At 44.5% G+C, this 14,991-nt stretch overlaps 1 protein-coding gene across 1 annotated transcript in view; it reads right to left on the reverse strand.

Annotated features, from left to right (window-relative positions):
• The window catches only part of CPXM2 (carboxypeptidase X, M14 family member 2), a 129,106-nt gene that overhangs the window by 8,039 nt on the left and 106,076 nt on the right, over nucleotides 1-14,991 (reverse strand). The window contains exons 8-12 of the mRNA XM_046655037.1: nucleotides 14,525-14,648; nucleotides 12,863-13,059; nucleotides 11,631-11,810; nucleotides 6,364-6,661; nucleotides 1,724-1,863 (exon numbers count right to left, since the gene is read on the reverse strand). Of these exons, the coding sequence (XP_046510993.1) occupies nucleotides 1,724-1,863; nucleotides 6,364-6,661; nucleotides 11,631-11,810; nucleotides 12,863-13,059; nucleotides 14,525-14,648 (939 nt within the window). The remainder of the gene's footprint in view (nucleotides 1-1,723; nucleotides 1,864-6,363; nucleotides 6,662-11,630; nucleotides 11,811-12,862; nucleotides 13,060-14,524; nucleotides 14,649-14,991) is intronic.

Below are 14,991 nucleotides of genomic sequence, written 5' to 3' on the forward strand. Positions count from 1 at the left end.
GTTAGGATCTGAGAAGGTTAATAGAAAACACATCCACTAAAAATAGAATTTAATTTTTTATAGACATATTTATTTTTGACTCTCCTGGGCTATATAAACTTAACGACTTAAGAGGCAGAGACAAAAGACAGAGTCCAAGACGTCCCTGTAAGCTACAACTCTGTCTATAGGGCCCTTCCACTGATCAGCTGAGTCATGACACACATCAGCTCAGAACCTTGTGCCTCAGTTTCCCCATTTGTAGAATGATGTGACAATCCAAGGTGACATACTATTGTTTCCAATGACATTCTTTATACGTATTACTACGCCTGGGCATTTTATCCACAGGAGGCTCTTTGGTTCAACTGGGATCATCACTTTAGAAGGATTAGCTTGCTATATAGTCAAGGTCTTCTATCTTTTCATATATGAAATGAAAAAGAGCCTTCCTCACAAAATTACGGGGTGGGGAGAGAAAGTGTGCTCACAGTTTCCCAAGAGGGAAGAACAAATGGGGACCCTTCTGTACTGGGGAAGTACACACTGTGAGCTGCACTGAGCGTCCCAGGACCCTCCCCAGAGCCGACTGGGTTGATGGTCCCAGTGCCGACCTCTGCCACCTGTGTGGAGGGGCAGGTACCGGAAGCAGGCAGTGCAAGCCACCGGCTGAATGCTCCTGCTGCCTTATCCGTGACAACCCACGGAAAGGGCAACTTGCACGCACAGCCTCAGGATCTGATTCTAATGGAGGGAATCACGAGAGTCATATGACTGAGGTTTGACATCCAGTTTTGTTTATTCCTCTGGTTTCTAGTTAGTCTGTTCCTTAGCGGGCCTTGGATGTTATTCAGGTGGTTTTAGCACCAAACTAGAACCAGTTTACTCAAGCCTACAAGGCGGCTGTGTCTGTGAGAGCGGGAAAGGGAAGGCGTGCGGGGTTCTAGTGTATACAGCAGGCTTCTGCACGAATTCCAAGCAGGACCCGGCGGGCGCTTGTTGGAGTTGCTCCCAAGTAACACCCTGCCACCTGCAGCGATGACTCTTCAGCCTGAGGGCTTTATGGGCCGAACTGTGTCCCCCACAAATTCATGTGTTGAAGTCCTCACCCCCAGTACCTTAGGATGTAACTGTACTTGGAGAGAGTATCTTTCAAGAGGTGATGGAGTTAAAATGAGGCTCTTAGGGTGGGCCCTGATCCGGCTGACTGGGGTCCTTATAAGAAGAGGAGATTAGGACACAGAGCCACCAGGAATGTGTGCACACAGAGGGGAGGACACAGTAGGACATAGTGAGATGGCAGCCGTCTGGAAGCCAGGGAGAGAGGCCTCAGCATGAAACCAACCTGCTGACACTGAATCTTGGACTTCTAGCCTCCAGAACCGTAACTTCTATTATTTAAGCCCCAAGTCTGTGTATTTTGCTATGCAGCCCTAGTAGAGTATACAAGGGGCCTGGGCACACTGGCTCGGACATATGTCGCCCCCTCCCTACAGAGAGGCATCTGAGAACCCCTTGAACTAGTCTCACCCACCTTGGACCAGTGGGAGCTGTAATATCCACTCAGAGCTCCCTTTCTTGGGTCTAATCAAGTGTTCACGGACAGTGGTTCCTCCCAGCACTGCAGTGGCCGGCCCAGGACAACAGCCAGGTCTGAAGCACCAATTTGGTCTCACCTTTTCAGCCATCAAAAGGGCCTCATTCTTCAGCTAGCCCCCATCACAGCCGTGTGCCCACGCCATACCTGCTCCATGAACACGATTAAGGATTCCCGATTATTCTCCCATTCCTCAGGCAGCTGGCTCTCGTGCGGATATTTATCACAGCCCACGTAGATGGACAGCTCGAAGCAGTTTGTGTGAAGGTAGCTGAAATCATTGAGACCTGCCAAGCCAACCGGACAACACTGTCACTAAACGATGCTCAAGGTGGCACTGGGGAGACAGCAAGAACGGTCAAGGATGTGATTCAGAAGACTTCATCTGAACAAGGACGTGTCAGGTATCTACTGTAGACAAAAATTGCTTAGAGCAAATGTTGGGGGAGGAGATGAGAGGTTGAGAGAGGATGCAGCCAGCCTAGTTTATGGGAAAGACGGGCATATATAAGAACATCGTTCACAAAAGGAGGCCTGAAAAAAGTGATTTTTAGGTAAAATTCTGTTTATTTTATTAAATTCAGTTTAGCACACTGTTTTTAGAATAAAGGTATCAATAGGGAACAGTATTTTAAGCATTTAAATTTATAGTTACGGTGTTCTCAGCTACAGCTCTATAGCACTTTTCTATTCTAATTCAGAAAGAGAGCTAGCCACACCACCATTGCCGAGTGCCTTACAGAAGCCAGGACCTGTCCTCAGCCTCCGCATCGGCTGAGCGCAAACCCAGCAGACAGGAGGGCAGCACTGCACAATTTGACAAATAAGAAAACGGAGGCAGAGAACAGTTAAGAAAGCTACCCAGAGTCATGCGTCTGGAAAGAGCCAGAGTCAGGGTTTGAAGCCAGGTGTGGGTGATGCCACGACCTTGCTCTTATCTCCACGCAGAGCGCGGCGCTGGGGCTTCAGGGCCAACGCACTCACCCGCTAAGCCTGAAAGCAGACAACCTCAGCATCCCGACACGAGGACGACAGACGGAAGGCAGCCAGGCTGGCATGGAGTCGGTCCCTGCCTTAGTTTCCTAGGGCTGCTGTTAGGAGTGACCACATGGCGGGTGGTTTAAAACAATAGAAATGGATCCTCCTGTAGTTCTAGAGGCCAGAAGTCCGAACCCCAGGCGTGGCCGTGCTCCCCAGAAAGGCTCTAGGGGAGGCCTTGCCTTGCCTCTCCAGCTCCGCAGGCCCCTGGAGCTCCTTGGCTTGTGGCTGTATCGCTCCCATCTCTGTCTCTGTCTTCATGGGGCCTCATCTTCTGTGTCTGTGCCCTCTCTTCTATCTCTTCTAAGGACATCTGTCAATGATTTTGAGGCCCATTCAGGTAACACAGGATGACCTCATCTTGAGACCCTTCACTTAATTACACCTGCAAAGACCCATTTTTCCAAAGGTCACATTCATAGGTTCCAGACATTAGGAAGCAGCCATAGATTCTGGAGGGCCACAGTTCAGCCACTATAGCACCCACTGTTTGTGAAACGAATAAATGAATGTTAGGTGGCATAAAGTTCCAGTGGCTCTCTTCCCAACAGTTATTATTGGAGAACAGGGTGATGAGCAAGAAAACATACCGCAGCCATGCTCCATGTGACCACCAGGACGCACGGGCCCAGGAGAAGGCGCCGCGTGGATTCTGAGAGTCAGGGCACCGGAACGCTGAAGCTGGTGCACCGGGTTTCTCTGTGTGGTCCTCCTGTGCCTCAACCAGCCCGGATCCTCACCCATCCTAACTTCCCTCCCTTCTCAGCTCACCATAAGACTCAAGGATGCATTCCTCAGCATAAATGTCAGCTTAAAAATCATGGCTTTGGGTGTCCAGAGCGATTCTGTATCAATCTGCTGCCTAACCACTAAAGTCACAGGCAAAATGGTGCAAAACATATGGCCAGTCTCTACCAGATTCCAAATTCAAACCATCCACAAGTCATCAGCCACATTTGTGATGAAACAAGAACGGTGAGAGCAGAGCAATAAAAGAGGGGGGACAGCATCAAGCTAATGGAAAAACCGTTGGCAGGGGCCTGGTTTGGTTGAAGAAGGTTGATCAAAACTCCAGGTCAACTCATGCAGTTGAACTCAAAGGCTGGAATTACAGAGAGCACAGAAGGCCGCCGGACAACACTTCCACCGCTCAGCACGGGCAGGACACCCGGGGGGCCTGGGCTCCTCTAGGCACTAACACTGTCATTATTGTCAACTTTTTAGGCCTTGTTAGTACTGAAATAAGTAAATTGATATTTAAAAACTCTGGAGTAGGCCTGCCATTTTGCAATGTGTCTTCAAAGCACTAGCAGCACTAGAAAAATTGGCAAAATGATGAGAAACCGCGAGTACGGTGGAAAAGCTTGGGCCAGGCTCTCTTGGGACGTCCAGCCCTTCAGCGAATGTCGTGTAGCTGAGAATACTTTGTAAAGAACGGCTTCAAAAGCGAAACATGCACAAGGCTTCGTCCCGGCTGGGGATGGCAAGACATCCCTCTGTGCTCTCCCTTTGCCTGGAATCCTGCTCTTGTCACAAGCTGCAATGTGGAACACAGAGCTGTGCTTTCCTTGAAGCTCTGTGTGCCTGGTGCCATCAGCACATCTGCCTCCATTGTCGGGGAGAGGACGCAGGATCGCAGCCACAAACAAAGAGATCTAACATCACTTTGGAGTTAAAACGCACATGCTACAAACGATGTGCATTTTGAGACTGATTGCACTGCGCTCTTAATCGCCCCAGTCTCCATTAACTAATGCCTGTCAGTGCGCTGTTAATGAGCAAGCAAGAACGGAACAAAAAGACGGAGAGGAGGGGTAGGGGGAGGGAAGGAAATTAGAAATCGCATTTCATCAGTCTACAAAGAAATGAAACTGCAGACTTCATCACACCACCAGGAGGAGGAAGGATTAAAAAGACTCCAGCCACCACGTGGCTCTGCACACAGAAGTCTCTGAAATAATGGAAAATATAATTGATAGAGAAAAATCAAATGCTGCCGACGTGACTACGCGGCCGTCAACTGTTCAAAATGTTACTATTGACCCAACCCTGACAAATCCAGCTGTGTCCATACCCATTTAGTCACGGCAGCCATAAGACATCAACCGATATTTCTCATACAGATTAGTGCAGGCTTTTAGGGCTCGAACTGAAAAGCAAGAATGCTTTTTGGCCATTAGGAAATTTTCTTGATAGATAGGGATTTGCTTTTCCTTTAAATTTGTACAGAGCAAAAGCATGATGGAGATAAATAAAACACTTCTCTCCTTGGTATGGATCCAAGAAAAGGATGGCAAGCTTTCTGCTCATGTTTCACGGGAACAAATACGTCTACTACTTTTTTATTTCTCTTTTCCCAAGGGTGGAAACATATCTGAAAAGCCTGTGGAGGCTGAATCCCTAGCAAAGAAAATTAATATTAAATTTAATATTAAAGTTAATTAGTACAGTGAAATGGAGAATAAGAATATGCTCATAAAGAGGTTTCATGGTGAGCATGATACTGGGGGAGGGGAGAAGGTAGGGAATGGGAAGTTATCATAATTGAGTGTTTCCCATAAGCTAGACGCAGAAGACCAGCGACACCTGTCACCTATGTCATCCTCACAGTAGTCCTCAAGGCAGCATCATCACCATCATCATCGTCGTCGTCATTGTCATCATAACCATCACGCCCATTTTACAAACGGAAAACATGGGGATTCAGAGAGGTAAAGTAACCTGCCCAGGGTCACACGGCATCTAAATGATGAAACAGAATTTGAACTCAGGTCTATGTGACACGGGATACTTTTCAAATTCATCAGTGGTTGGACCAACCCTCACAAAGTCAAGAAAATAAGCAACGGGCCTTATGTTTGGGGTTTTGCCATCCCAATACGGAGGGACCTTAGGGAACATGACATCCTTATCCCTCCTCATGTGGAGGCCTAGGCCAAGAGGACCCCGACACAGGAAACAAAGTGCTTATCCTGAAACTTGGGCCACAGGGTCCTCTATGGCTGCTGAGAGGAATTCCTGAAGTCTCTACTGGAAGCCTCTCTGGTCCTGTGTGGATGTGCGGAGCAAAGCCACATATTCCCTGCATCGCACACAGTTGGGCATCGACCAGACGCTCAGGTATGATGGGGAGGCCGCCCACAGACGGCCAGTGGATGAGAGATGTGTGAAACGGTCTTCACTATGGGCCTCAGGACACACCTGCCGCTAGGAGTCTTTTCACACCTGAGCAGGGATCAATGTCGAGCTCTCTCTGTGGGCTCAGAGAATGGGACGTCCCCCACAATGGGACCAACTCTGGGTGAAAGCTGTGGCTCCAGCATCAGCACCAGCATGCTCTCCCCACTTTGCTGAGTTTGCTTTTTTGGTCCAATATTTCCCCTAAGTCTATGTTTAACCATCTCTGACCCTAACTGGAGTAGCTCACTGGCTAAGAGCAGACCAGAGAGACACACAGACCCCAGCTCTGCCTCTTTCTCGCTCGGGCAGATCCCTTCCAGTCCCCAAGCCCCAGTGATTTCATTCATAAAACAGGGAGTAAGCCACACCCCCTCAAAGACTGTAGTAAGGACTAACGGGGAGTCTATGGAGAGGGCTGGCACCTTGCACATAGTTAACTGCAGTAGTTATGATGCTGATGGGAGTGATGAAAAGTGGGTGGAGAGGAGATGGGCCACAGGGTCCCGCCCAGTCCCAGCAGTCCGTTATCGTTTGGCCCAATGACGACAGCAGGACAATCAGAGACTTACTTCCGGCCACAGTGTGCCAGGAAGCCCCATTGACAGTCCCGTCCTCCTTCTGGAAGTCTTCCGTGTGGCACACTCTCCTCCTGGCGTCCGTCATGAGGCGGTGCGTGGAGGCGTAGGAGTAGGCCAGCCAGCGGAACACGTGGTCGTCAGGCGTGGGGGTGTGCTCCTGTGTCTTCCACAGGGACCTCACCATGTCGTAGGGGTATGCCACCACCAGCTCGCCTCCCTGCAGGTTGCCGCCCAGCACGAAGGGGATTTTTTCCATCCAGGCTATGACTGCCCTGGTCTCCACCGCCACCTGTGAGCATTGCAAATTTAAACACCCTTTCATAAATAAATTAAGAAGGAAACTGCTTTCTCTCCCTGGCTTTCCAAACAGGGACGTATTTGGAAAAGCAATAATTTTATGGAATAATCTTAGCAAAATTTAGAATTTCAAAATCTGCCCTGGGAAAACTGGACTTTGTGGAAATAATGGATTAAAAAAAAGAGAAATCCAGGGAAGTTTCCTCTTGTTGGAATATTCCGGTTAATGCATAAAGGGGGAACGATAGAATCAGAGTATCAGGACTCGGCAACTCCAGGGAATTAATGAGTCAAGCATGTTCACTGATGGCTACAAAGGGCACAGAAAGAGACGTAACCAAACGTGTCTCTCCTGATGGAAAAATACACGCCTAAAAAAACCAACCCTGAATCTAACCAACCCTTCAGGCCAGAGGCCGGCAGACTCTTTCTGCAAAGAGCCAAATAGTAAATATTTTAGGCTTGGAGGGCCACACAGTCTCTGTTGCCAACTATTCAACTCTGCCGCGGTAGCAGGGCAGCACCACAGGCCATCTGCAGATGAAGGAGCAAGGCAGCGCCCCAACGAAACGCCATTTACAAAAACAGGACTGGGCGGGACGTGGCGCACAGGCTGCAGTTCGCCAACCCTCGTCCTATCTAGGCCACGCGGGTCTGAGTCTTACGGCCCCAATTTACAGGAAACACAGGAATACGTTACATGATGTCACAAGAATAGCAATTAGCAGCGCCCAGACAATCTAGCTGTTTATAACCCGGTTGTTACAAGATAAACAGCAACAAAGTTCTAAAGCAAAAAGGAAGTGAGGAGAAATCTACAGTTTAAAGCATACTTAAAAGACCAATTGAAAACCAATCGAAATGAATGGGCTTTAGGTGGATCTTGATTTAAACAAACTTTGAGAGAAAGAGAGACTGAGAATGAAAATAGGGAGATATAAACACGCACTGGATATTTTATAATATTAAGAAATAATTTATTTTGATACGATAATGGCAATAATTTATGGTTTTAAAAGAGAGCCCAATCTTTTAGAGATACTTACTGAAACATTTACAAATGAAATACTATGATGCCTGGGATTTGCTTCAATAAGCTTGAGGGGAGGAGAAAGTGGGTGAAGATGTAGATGAAGCGAGAATTGATAAGTATTGAAGTTGAGATGGGTATGTAGGAGTCCTTCACAGCTTTCTCTCTAATTTTGTACGCTTGACATTTTTTTAATGATAAAAAAATTAAGAAAAACAAGAAAGGAAGAAAACTGACAATGTTGGAAGCTAGAATTGGAGAGCTTGATATGGTCAAATACTGATCAATGAATCAAATATTTATCATAAATTGCTAAGCCCTATGAAGTTAATTCTGGTAGAATAAAATTGAAAAGAGAAAGAAAGAAACATTGGAAATGGTTTAACTGTGCAGTATAGAAAATTGATTAAGGAATGAAATTGACTTCATAGGATCCATTAAGTTCTGTTTTTACTGTGTTTCTAAACACATCGGGGACCCCGGATGGGATTAATCCTAGAACTCGATTCTTTATGCAGTATCATTATTGGTCCATGCTTGGTCCTCCTCCTTTATATATTTTGATATGATGGACACCTGTCAACCCACCATCCCACCCAAGAACCAGATCTTACTGACAATTTCTGTGTAACCACTATATATAGGATATAGTATATTTTTATATTATATAGTATATTTATATAGTATATATTTAGGATATAGTAACCACTATATCCTAAATGGTACAATTCTCATTCTCTCTCTGTTTCATCCCATATGTGTATGCCTAAAAAAGTATTCTTTGGTTTCACTTGCTTGGGGGTGGGGGGCAACCATCCTGATGTTGTCTTCTACAACTTATTTTTTCTTCAGTTTCATGTTTCTAAGATGCTTCTGTGTTCTTACAAAAAACTACAGTTCAGTCTTTTTCACTTCAATACAGTGATCTCAGCATTTAATTGATCTCTTCTTGTGATGATGGACATATAGGTAATTTTCAATTTTTTTGCTATACTGAACACTGTTGCTTTGGCAGTTCTTGTCCTGTCTCTGGTACACACGTGCTGAAATTTATCTTGCATAAATCACCAGAAGAGGAATTGCAGAGTCACAGCATATATACATATTCCACTTTACAAGATAATCAGGTTATTTTCCAAAGTCATTGTGCTGATTTATATTCTCACCCACACCGTGTAAGACGTCACTGGCCCACATCCTCTCCAACACTCGGGTACCGTCAGACTTCTCAATGTTGCCAGTCAATGGGTGTAAACGTTCTCTTCTCTGCACGTCCTTAGTACTAGTAACGCTGAACATCTTTTCATGCTTATTAGCCATATGTTTCCTCCTCCGTGAATTGCCTTTTCATATCTTGTACCCATTTTTCTACTGAGTTGTTTATATTTTTATTATTATTCATATATTTTAAAATTCAAATTATGTAGTTTTCAAATAATGTCTCTCAGTTTTTAGCTTCTCTCATTAAGGCTTCTAAATCTTCTGATGAACAGACTTTCTTATTTTGATGTAATTGAATTTATTAACCTTTTCTTTCATGATTAATACCATTTAAAATAGCCTTCCGCACCCTGAAACTAATCATCTATATTACAAAGTTTCACTAAGAGATTTTATTGTGAAAGATTGTTAAATTTTATCAAATGCTTCTTTCTGTGGATGAATTGCTTCATATTTTTTCTTTGTTTTCTATCATTTCATTGATCTCTGCCGTTACTTTTTAATCACAATCTTTCTACATTTTGGGGGTTTCTTCTGTGATTCCATTGCTAGCTTCTTAAATTAGCTAATTTTCAGCCTTTCTTCTTTTGGAATATAATCATTTAAAGGTATAAATTCTCAGAAGCACTATTTTTTGCTATACTCCACAAATTTTGATGCGTAACGTTTCCATTATCACTGAGTTCTAATTATTTTTTTAATTACCGGTAAGATCTTTCCCTTTGACCCATTAATTAGAAGTTTTGATTTTTAATTTTCTAAATACATGGTGATGTTCTTATGAATCTTATTACTATCTTCAAGTCTGACCATATGGTGGTGAGAGAATCACGATCTGCCTGACTCCTATTCTCTGAAATTTGTTGACATTTTCTTTACAGCCCAGAGCATCATCAAGTTTTGAAAGTGCTCCAGAAATTATTCAGAAGAATATGTACTCTCTAACACTGGTGGTACAATTCTTATAGATCTCTTATGTCAAGCCTGTTAATTGCCATTAAAATCTTTATCTTCGCTGATTTCTTATCTGTCTAAGCTATCCCTAACTAAGAAGGGTATTGGTGATGGTAGATTCGTGTAATTCTCCCTGTATTTCTCAAGAATAAGAAGCTCAAAAAACTAAATTCTAGTCTTAAAGTAGAGATTGAAATCCAAGGACTGTGTATGACTGTGCTAAAATAACTACTTATCTCTTATAGCCTAGGGCTAAGAAGTTCTAAGAATCATATTCCAACTTTGGTCCAAGAGTTCCCAAATTATAACAGCACCTGAATTCTCTGCTTTGCTAGATGTCATTAGTACATCCGTTTGAGAGAGAGGGGGATTTTATAGGATGGAATTAGGAAACAGGAGAAAAGATTCAGAAGACTCAGAGGCCCTTGAATCTTCTACCCCATGTAAGCAGCCCGTGGGCATCCTAACCAAACCACATTGTTTTCCCACTGTCTGTCTCCATCACTTGACTGGTTGCTTCTTGAGGGCCTGGATAAAACCATCCTATGAATCACTAAATGAGGCAACCACGCTGGCCCTCCTTCAGTAAGTGATACCCACGTGTGCTGCGGGCTGGAGCTACGAGGCAGAGCCAGAGAGCTGCTGTCCTCTATCCATTCATCCATTCTCTCTCCATTCCTCAGGAGGAGGAGCCATTTTTTTTTTGTTTTTTAAGTTTTTGAGCTTGCAATGTACTTGCCTAAAATACAGCATTTCCCAACCTTCCATGCAGTGGTTGACATCAGCTTTTGACTAAATTCTGGCCAATGACGTTTAAGCAGAAGTATTATGTAGGAATTCTGGGAATGAATTCTTAAAAGAAACTGAATTATGTGAAAGGAGGACCTTTTATGTTTTTAACCCATTCTCTCCTCTTCCTTCACAGACATGACAACCAGAGCACCCATTGCCATCTTGGATTATGAACCTGAGGATGAAAGTCACATGCTAACATGGTGGACACAGAAAGAGGAGTCCCGGGTCCCTGATGATCACGGGGCTTCTATTTGGCCGGCCCTGTATCATCTGCCTCCAGGGTCTTTTTTATGTGAAAAAAGAAGTAAATTTCTACCTTGTTAAGCCATTGTTATTTTGGTTTTCCTGTCGTTGCAGCTGAACCTAATCCCTCACTTACATAGAATTCAAGGCAGACCTCTTGAAGGACATATGTGATCAAAGACTAGGGGTAAAGAGGTGGATTACTATGGGCAGAGCAGGCTTGGAAAATTTATTTCTTCTATAACCTATTCTTCGTGAAACAAGACCTAAGAAATTTAAGAGAAACATTTCCCATCCAATTGCATTTTTCCTTCTGGAAGTACCACATGTAATAAATCCATGAGGACTTATTAAAATAAAAATAAGATATCGCAAGCAGTCAGTTAGGGCTAAGGACAATTTCATAGCAGGATAATTGCCAAAGATGAGGGTAGTGATGATAGGAATAAACATGCACAATTTAGGAGAAGTTTCTTTGTTTTTGGAGCACTGTGTGGTTGTAAAGAAATAAAATAAAATGATTTCTCTTCTAAGGAGAATCTCCTCAAATATCAATTTAAAAGGTAGTTATTATCTAGCATACTTCCCTACCTTTGGAGAAAACATGAAAGAAAAAATGGTTTTGTCTTGTTCTTAAATGTCACATTCTCTGCAAATACCAACAGGTGTTCACTTTGGCCTTTCGCTGCTCTATAGATTATGGAGTATTTTTACTCACCGTGGCATTCTCAGACAGAAACCACTCAGGGATTGCAATATAGTGATTGGGAACTTTCCGTGGACTGTTCGGTCGGTCCTCGGCCTCCCAGAGCAGCGTGTTTAAGTCAGGAAAGTTGTTGTTGATGTCAATCCCATCATGGGTCCAGCGTCCCAGGGACCAGCCTCCCAGCTCTGAGCCCTGGGAGACAATTCAGAACGTGAGGAACTCACAGACTTCTTGACAGTGCTGCCTCTCACGCACAAGCCACTTCCATCTGCATCTCCATCTCCACCTGGTGTGTGTCTCTAAGCCTCTATACACCCTCAGTCCCAAAGACGACATCCAAAGGAGAATATTGAAACATGTGCTATTAATATTTGGTGAGCGATGGATAACACAGCCAAATCACTCAGAGAGAATGCAGAGAGTCCCTCCCACTACGTGGCAGTGCTCAGAAAGTATTAGGTCCCTTCTTCCCCTCTTCCCGCATCTCTTCTACACTGGGTGGATGAAACCCCGAGTAGTAATGAGCCTAAGACTCCATCATTGCAAAACTGGCGGCCACCATATGCATACATTCTCCATGCCCTGCCCATCATTCTGGCTCACTATAGCACTGCAGACCCGTAACCAACTCTTTGCACCAATAAACACAACCAAAATTCTGTGTCATCAAGTTTGCATTTGAAAAGTATCATTGTTTTTAAGTATATTTTTCCATTTTATTCCCAGATATTGTGATGTACAATTATGGATACACCACACAACATAATATTTAACTATACTCTATACATAAGTTTATACAGATGTATCTTCTATACACACCTGTAACCTATACAAATTCTATATCATAATTAGAATATGAAATATGAACAATATATCAGAATAATAAAACAACTCTTCTCAGAGGACTGATGAGAGATATGAATAATAATCAAGGTTAGTGCATGCCTTGATTAAGTGCTAATCAATGTCAGGTGTATTATTATTCGAGTCTATTATTATCATCGTATATATAAAACAATGTTATTATTCACTTCCACATTCTCCAGTCTGTTGGCATGGCCACCTCTCAGGGTCCCCATAATTCTCAACTCCTGCTTGGCATCTTTTGTAAACCTTATGGGCTTCCCTGCCTCAGCAGAGATGCTCAGAAAGAAAGCTTGTACTGCGGAATTCACAACCACCCATGGCGGAGCACGCTCTGCAGTCAGCACTGCCGCCCTGGGCAAAAGAAGTGGCGCCATTACCCCTTCGTAGGCCTTCTCGTAGCCGTCGGGGTTGAGGGAGGGGAGGATGTGAATCCGGGTCTCCTCCACCAGAAAGACGATGCGCGGGTTCCGGGCCAAGTACTCCTGGCACAGGAAGTGCACCAGCAGCAGCAGCAGCTCCCGGCCCAGCACCTCGTTGCCATGGGCCCCTGCGATGTAGTGGAACTCAGGCTCACCTTTACTCAAAGGGGGAGAAACACAGGTTCATGTTGGAAGCTTCTAGCAAAACAGCCCTGATCACATTATGTTAGGGGAAAAAAAAAATCTCTGAATAATATAAACTTACAATTTTAGCCCTATCTGTTCTTTCAAACAAACCTCCAAAATTATATCAGTACTATTTTCCTTTCATTCCCAAATAGTCAGGTACATAAGAAAATGCATAGAAAAATCTTAAATGATACCAGACACAGAGTAATAATGTTTATTCTTATTGAGCAAGAATAGATAAAACTACACAGTGCTTAGGGTTTAAAACATACAAATTAAACACAAGCAATGACAATTATTTTTCTCTTTTGGGAGGCAATTATTTTTCTTAAAAGAACTTCCCATTATGTTACAAGGACACAAAGATGAATCAGTACAAGCAGAAAATCATCCAGCAGAGCAAATCAGCAATGACACGATTTTGTAAAGGGAGCTGTCTTTGAGCTTTTTCCCTTCAAAGTTCAGCTTTTTTTTTTTTTAAAGATGGGCACCTGAGCCAACAACTGTTGCCATCTTTTTTTTTCTGTTTTTTCTCCCCAAATCCCCCCCGTACATAGTTGTGTATTTTTCAGTTGTGGGTCCTTCTAGTTGTGGCATGTGGGACGCTGCCTCAGCATGGCTTAATGAGTGGTGCCATGTCTGTGCCCAGGATCCGAACTGGCGAAACCCTGGGCCACTGACGCAGAGCGCGTGAACTTAACCACTCGGCCACAGGGCCGGCCCCAAAGCTCAGCTTTTTTAGTGTTGGGACTTATCAGTGCTGGGCACGAGCTGCCAACACTTCTCCTTCCCCACTGTCCAAGCTACTGCTTTCGAGAAAATGCGATTTTCCCAGGAGATAAAGCTCTTACCCTTGAAAGGATACTCCTAGAGGAATTCCTGAAAAACTGATTAATATTAGAGTCAAATGAATTAGACAAATCTCACACTTAAATGTCGATGGATTTCTAAAGGTCTCACAGATTTACCACCAAGAAAAACCAGAGAAGGCCCTCTGACCTGGAGCAGGACACAAGTCTAGGAGCAACTGAAAGGGAAAAGGCTGAAAAGAGGAAATGCTTGAAAAGAGGATTGAAACTAAATAGAGGGGACCCCTCTAACTTGAGCCACTAGTGACCAGGGAGTCCAGAATCTTCTCCGACCACTTTCTTCTTTGGTTCGTGTAACTGGTCTTAGAGCTGGAGAAGAGAATTAAATATGGTCCATTTGGAGGAAAGAAGGGTATTTCTAGCTTAAACAAGTCAACAGCTCGTGTCATGAGAGGGTCACAGAACCAAAATCTGCAGAATCTATGTATGTGAGAGCGAGGCACAGATGGCTCCTGCCCTGCTTCATGAATGTTCTCACGGGGATGAACCATCTCCGAGCTCTTTAAGAAGGCTCTGAATGTGACGGGACAGGGGTACCACGGGGGGGGGGGGGCAGCCTCACCGACTTCGTGTTCCCCGGGATGGTCGGAGATCTCCACGGCATACAGCTTCAGGCCCTGGTGGCTCTTGCCAATGTTGTAAATTCTAGTGATATTGGGACACATTTCATTCACAACCTTCATCAACTGAAAAACAAAATGGATTTAAGGCTCTAAGCAATGATGGCCATGCACTACAGGGGGCAGAGTGCCCAAGAAGACAACTGCTGCTGCTGCCGTTCCACAGCCACCCTGCATGCTCCCACCCTCCCCACACACCAGTGCTATCCCCTCTGCCTGGAAGGTTCTCCTTGTGCCTCCTCTGGCCTGATCTCTCAGCACCCCTTGGTTGTGATCATCTCCCTTAGTTGTATCACCTCCCTTGGTTGAGATATCAACTCCCTAGGTTGTGGTATCATCTCCCTAGGTTGTGGTTATCACCTCCCTTGGTTGTGGTATCACCTCCCTAGGTTGTGGTTATCACCTCCCT

This window comes from Equus quagga, chromosome 2 (genome assembly GCF_021613505.1).
Source record: "Equus quagga isolate Etosha38 chromosome 2, UCLA_HA_Equagga_1.0, whole genome shotgun sequence".
Classification (NCBI taxonomy): domain Eukaryota; kingdom Metazoa; phylum Chordata; class Mammalia; order Perissodactyla; family Equidae; genus Equus; species Equus quagga.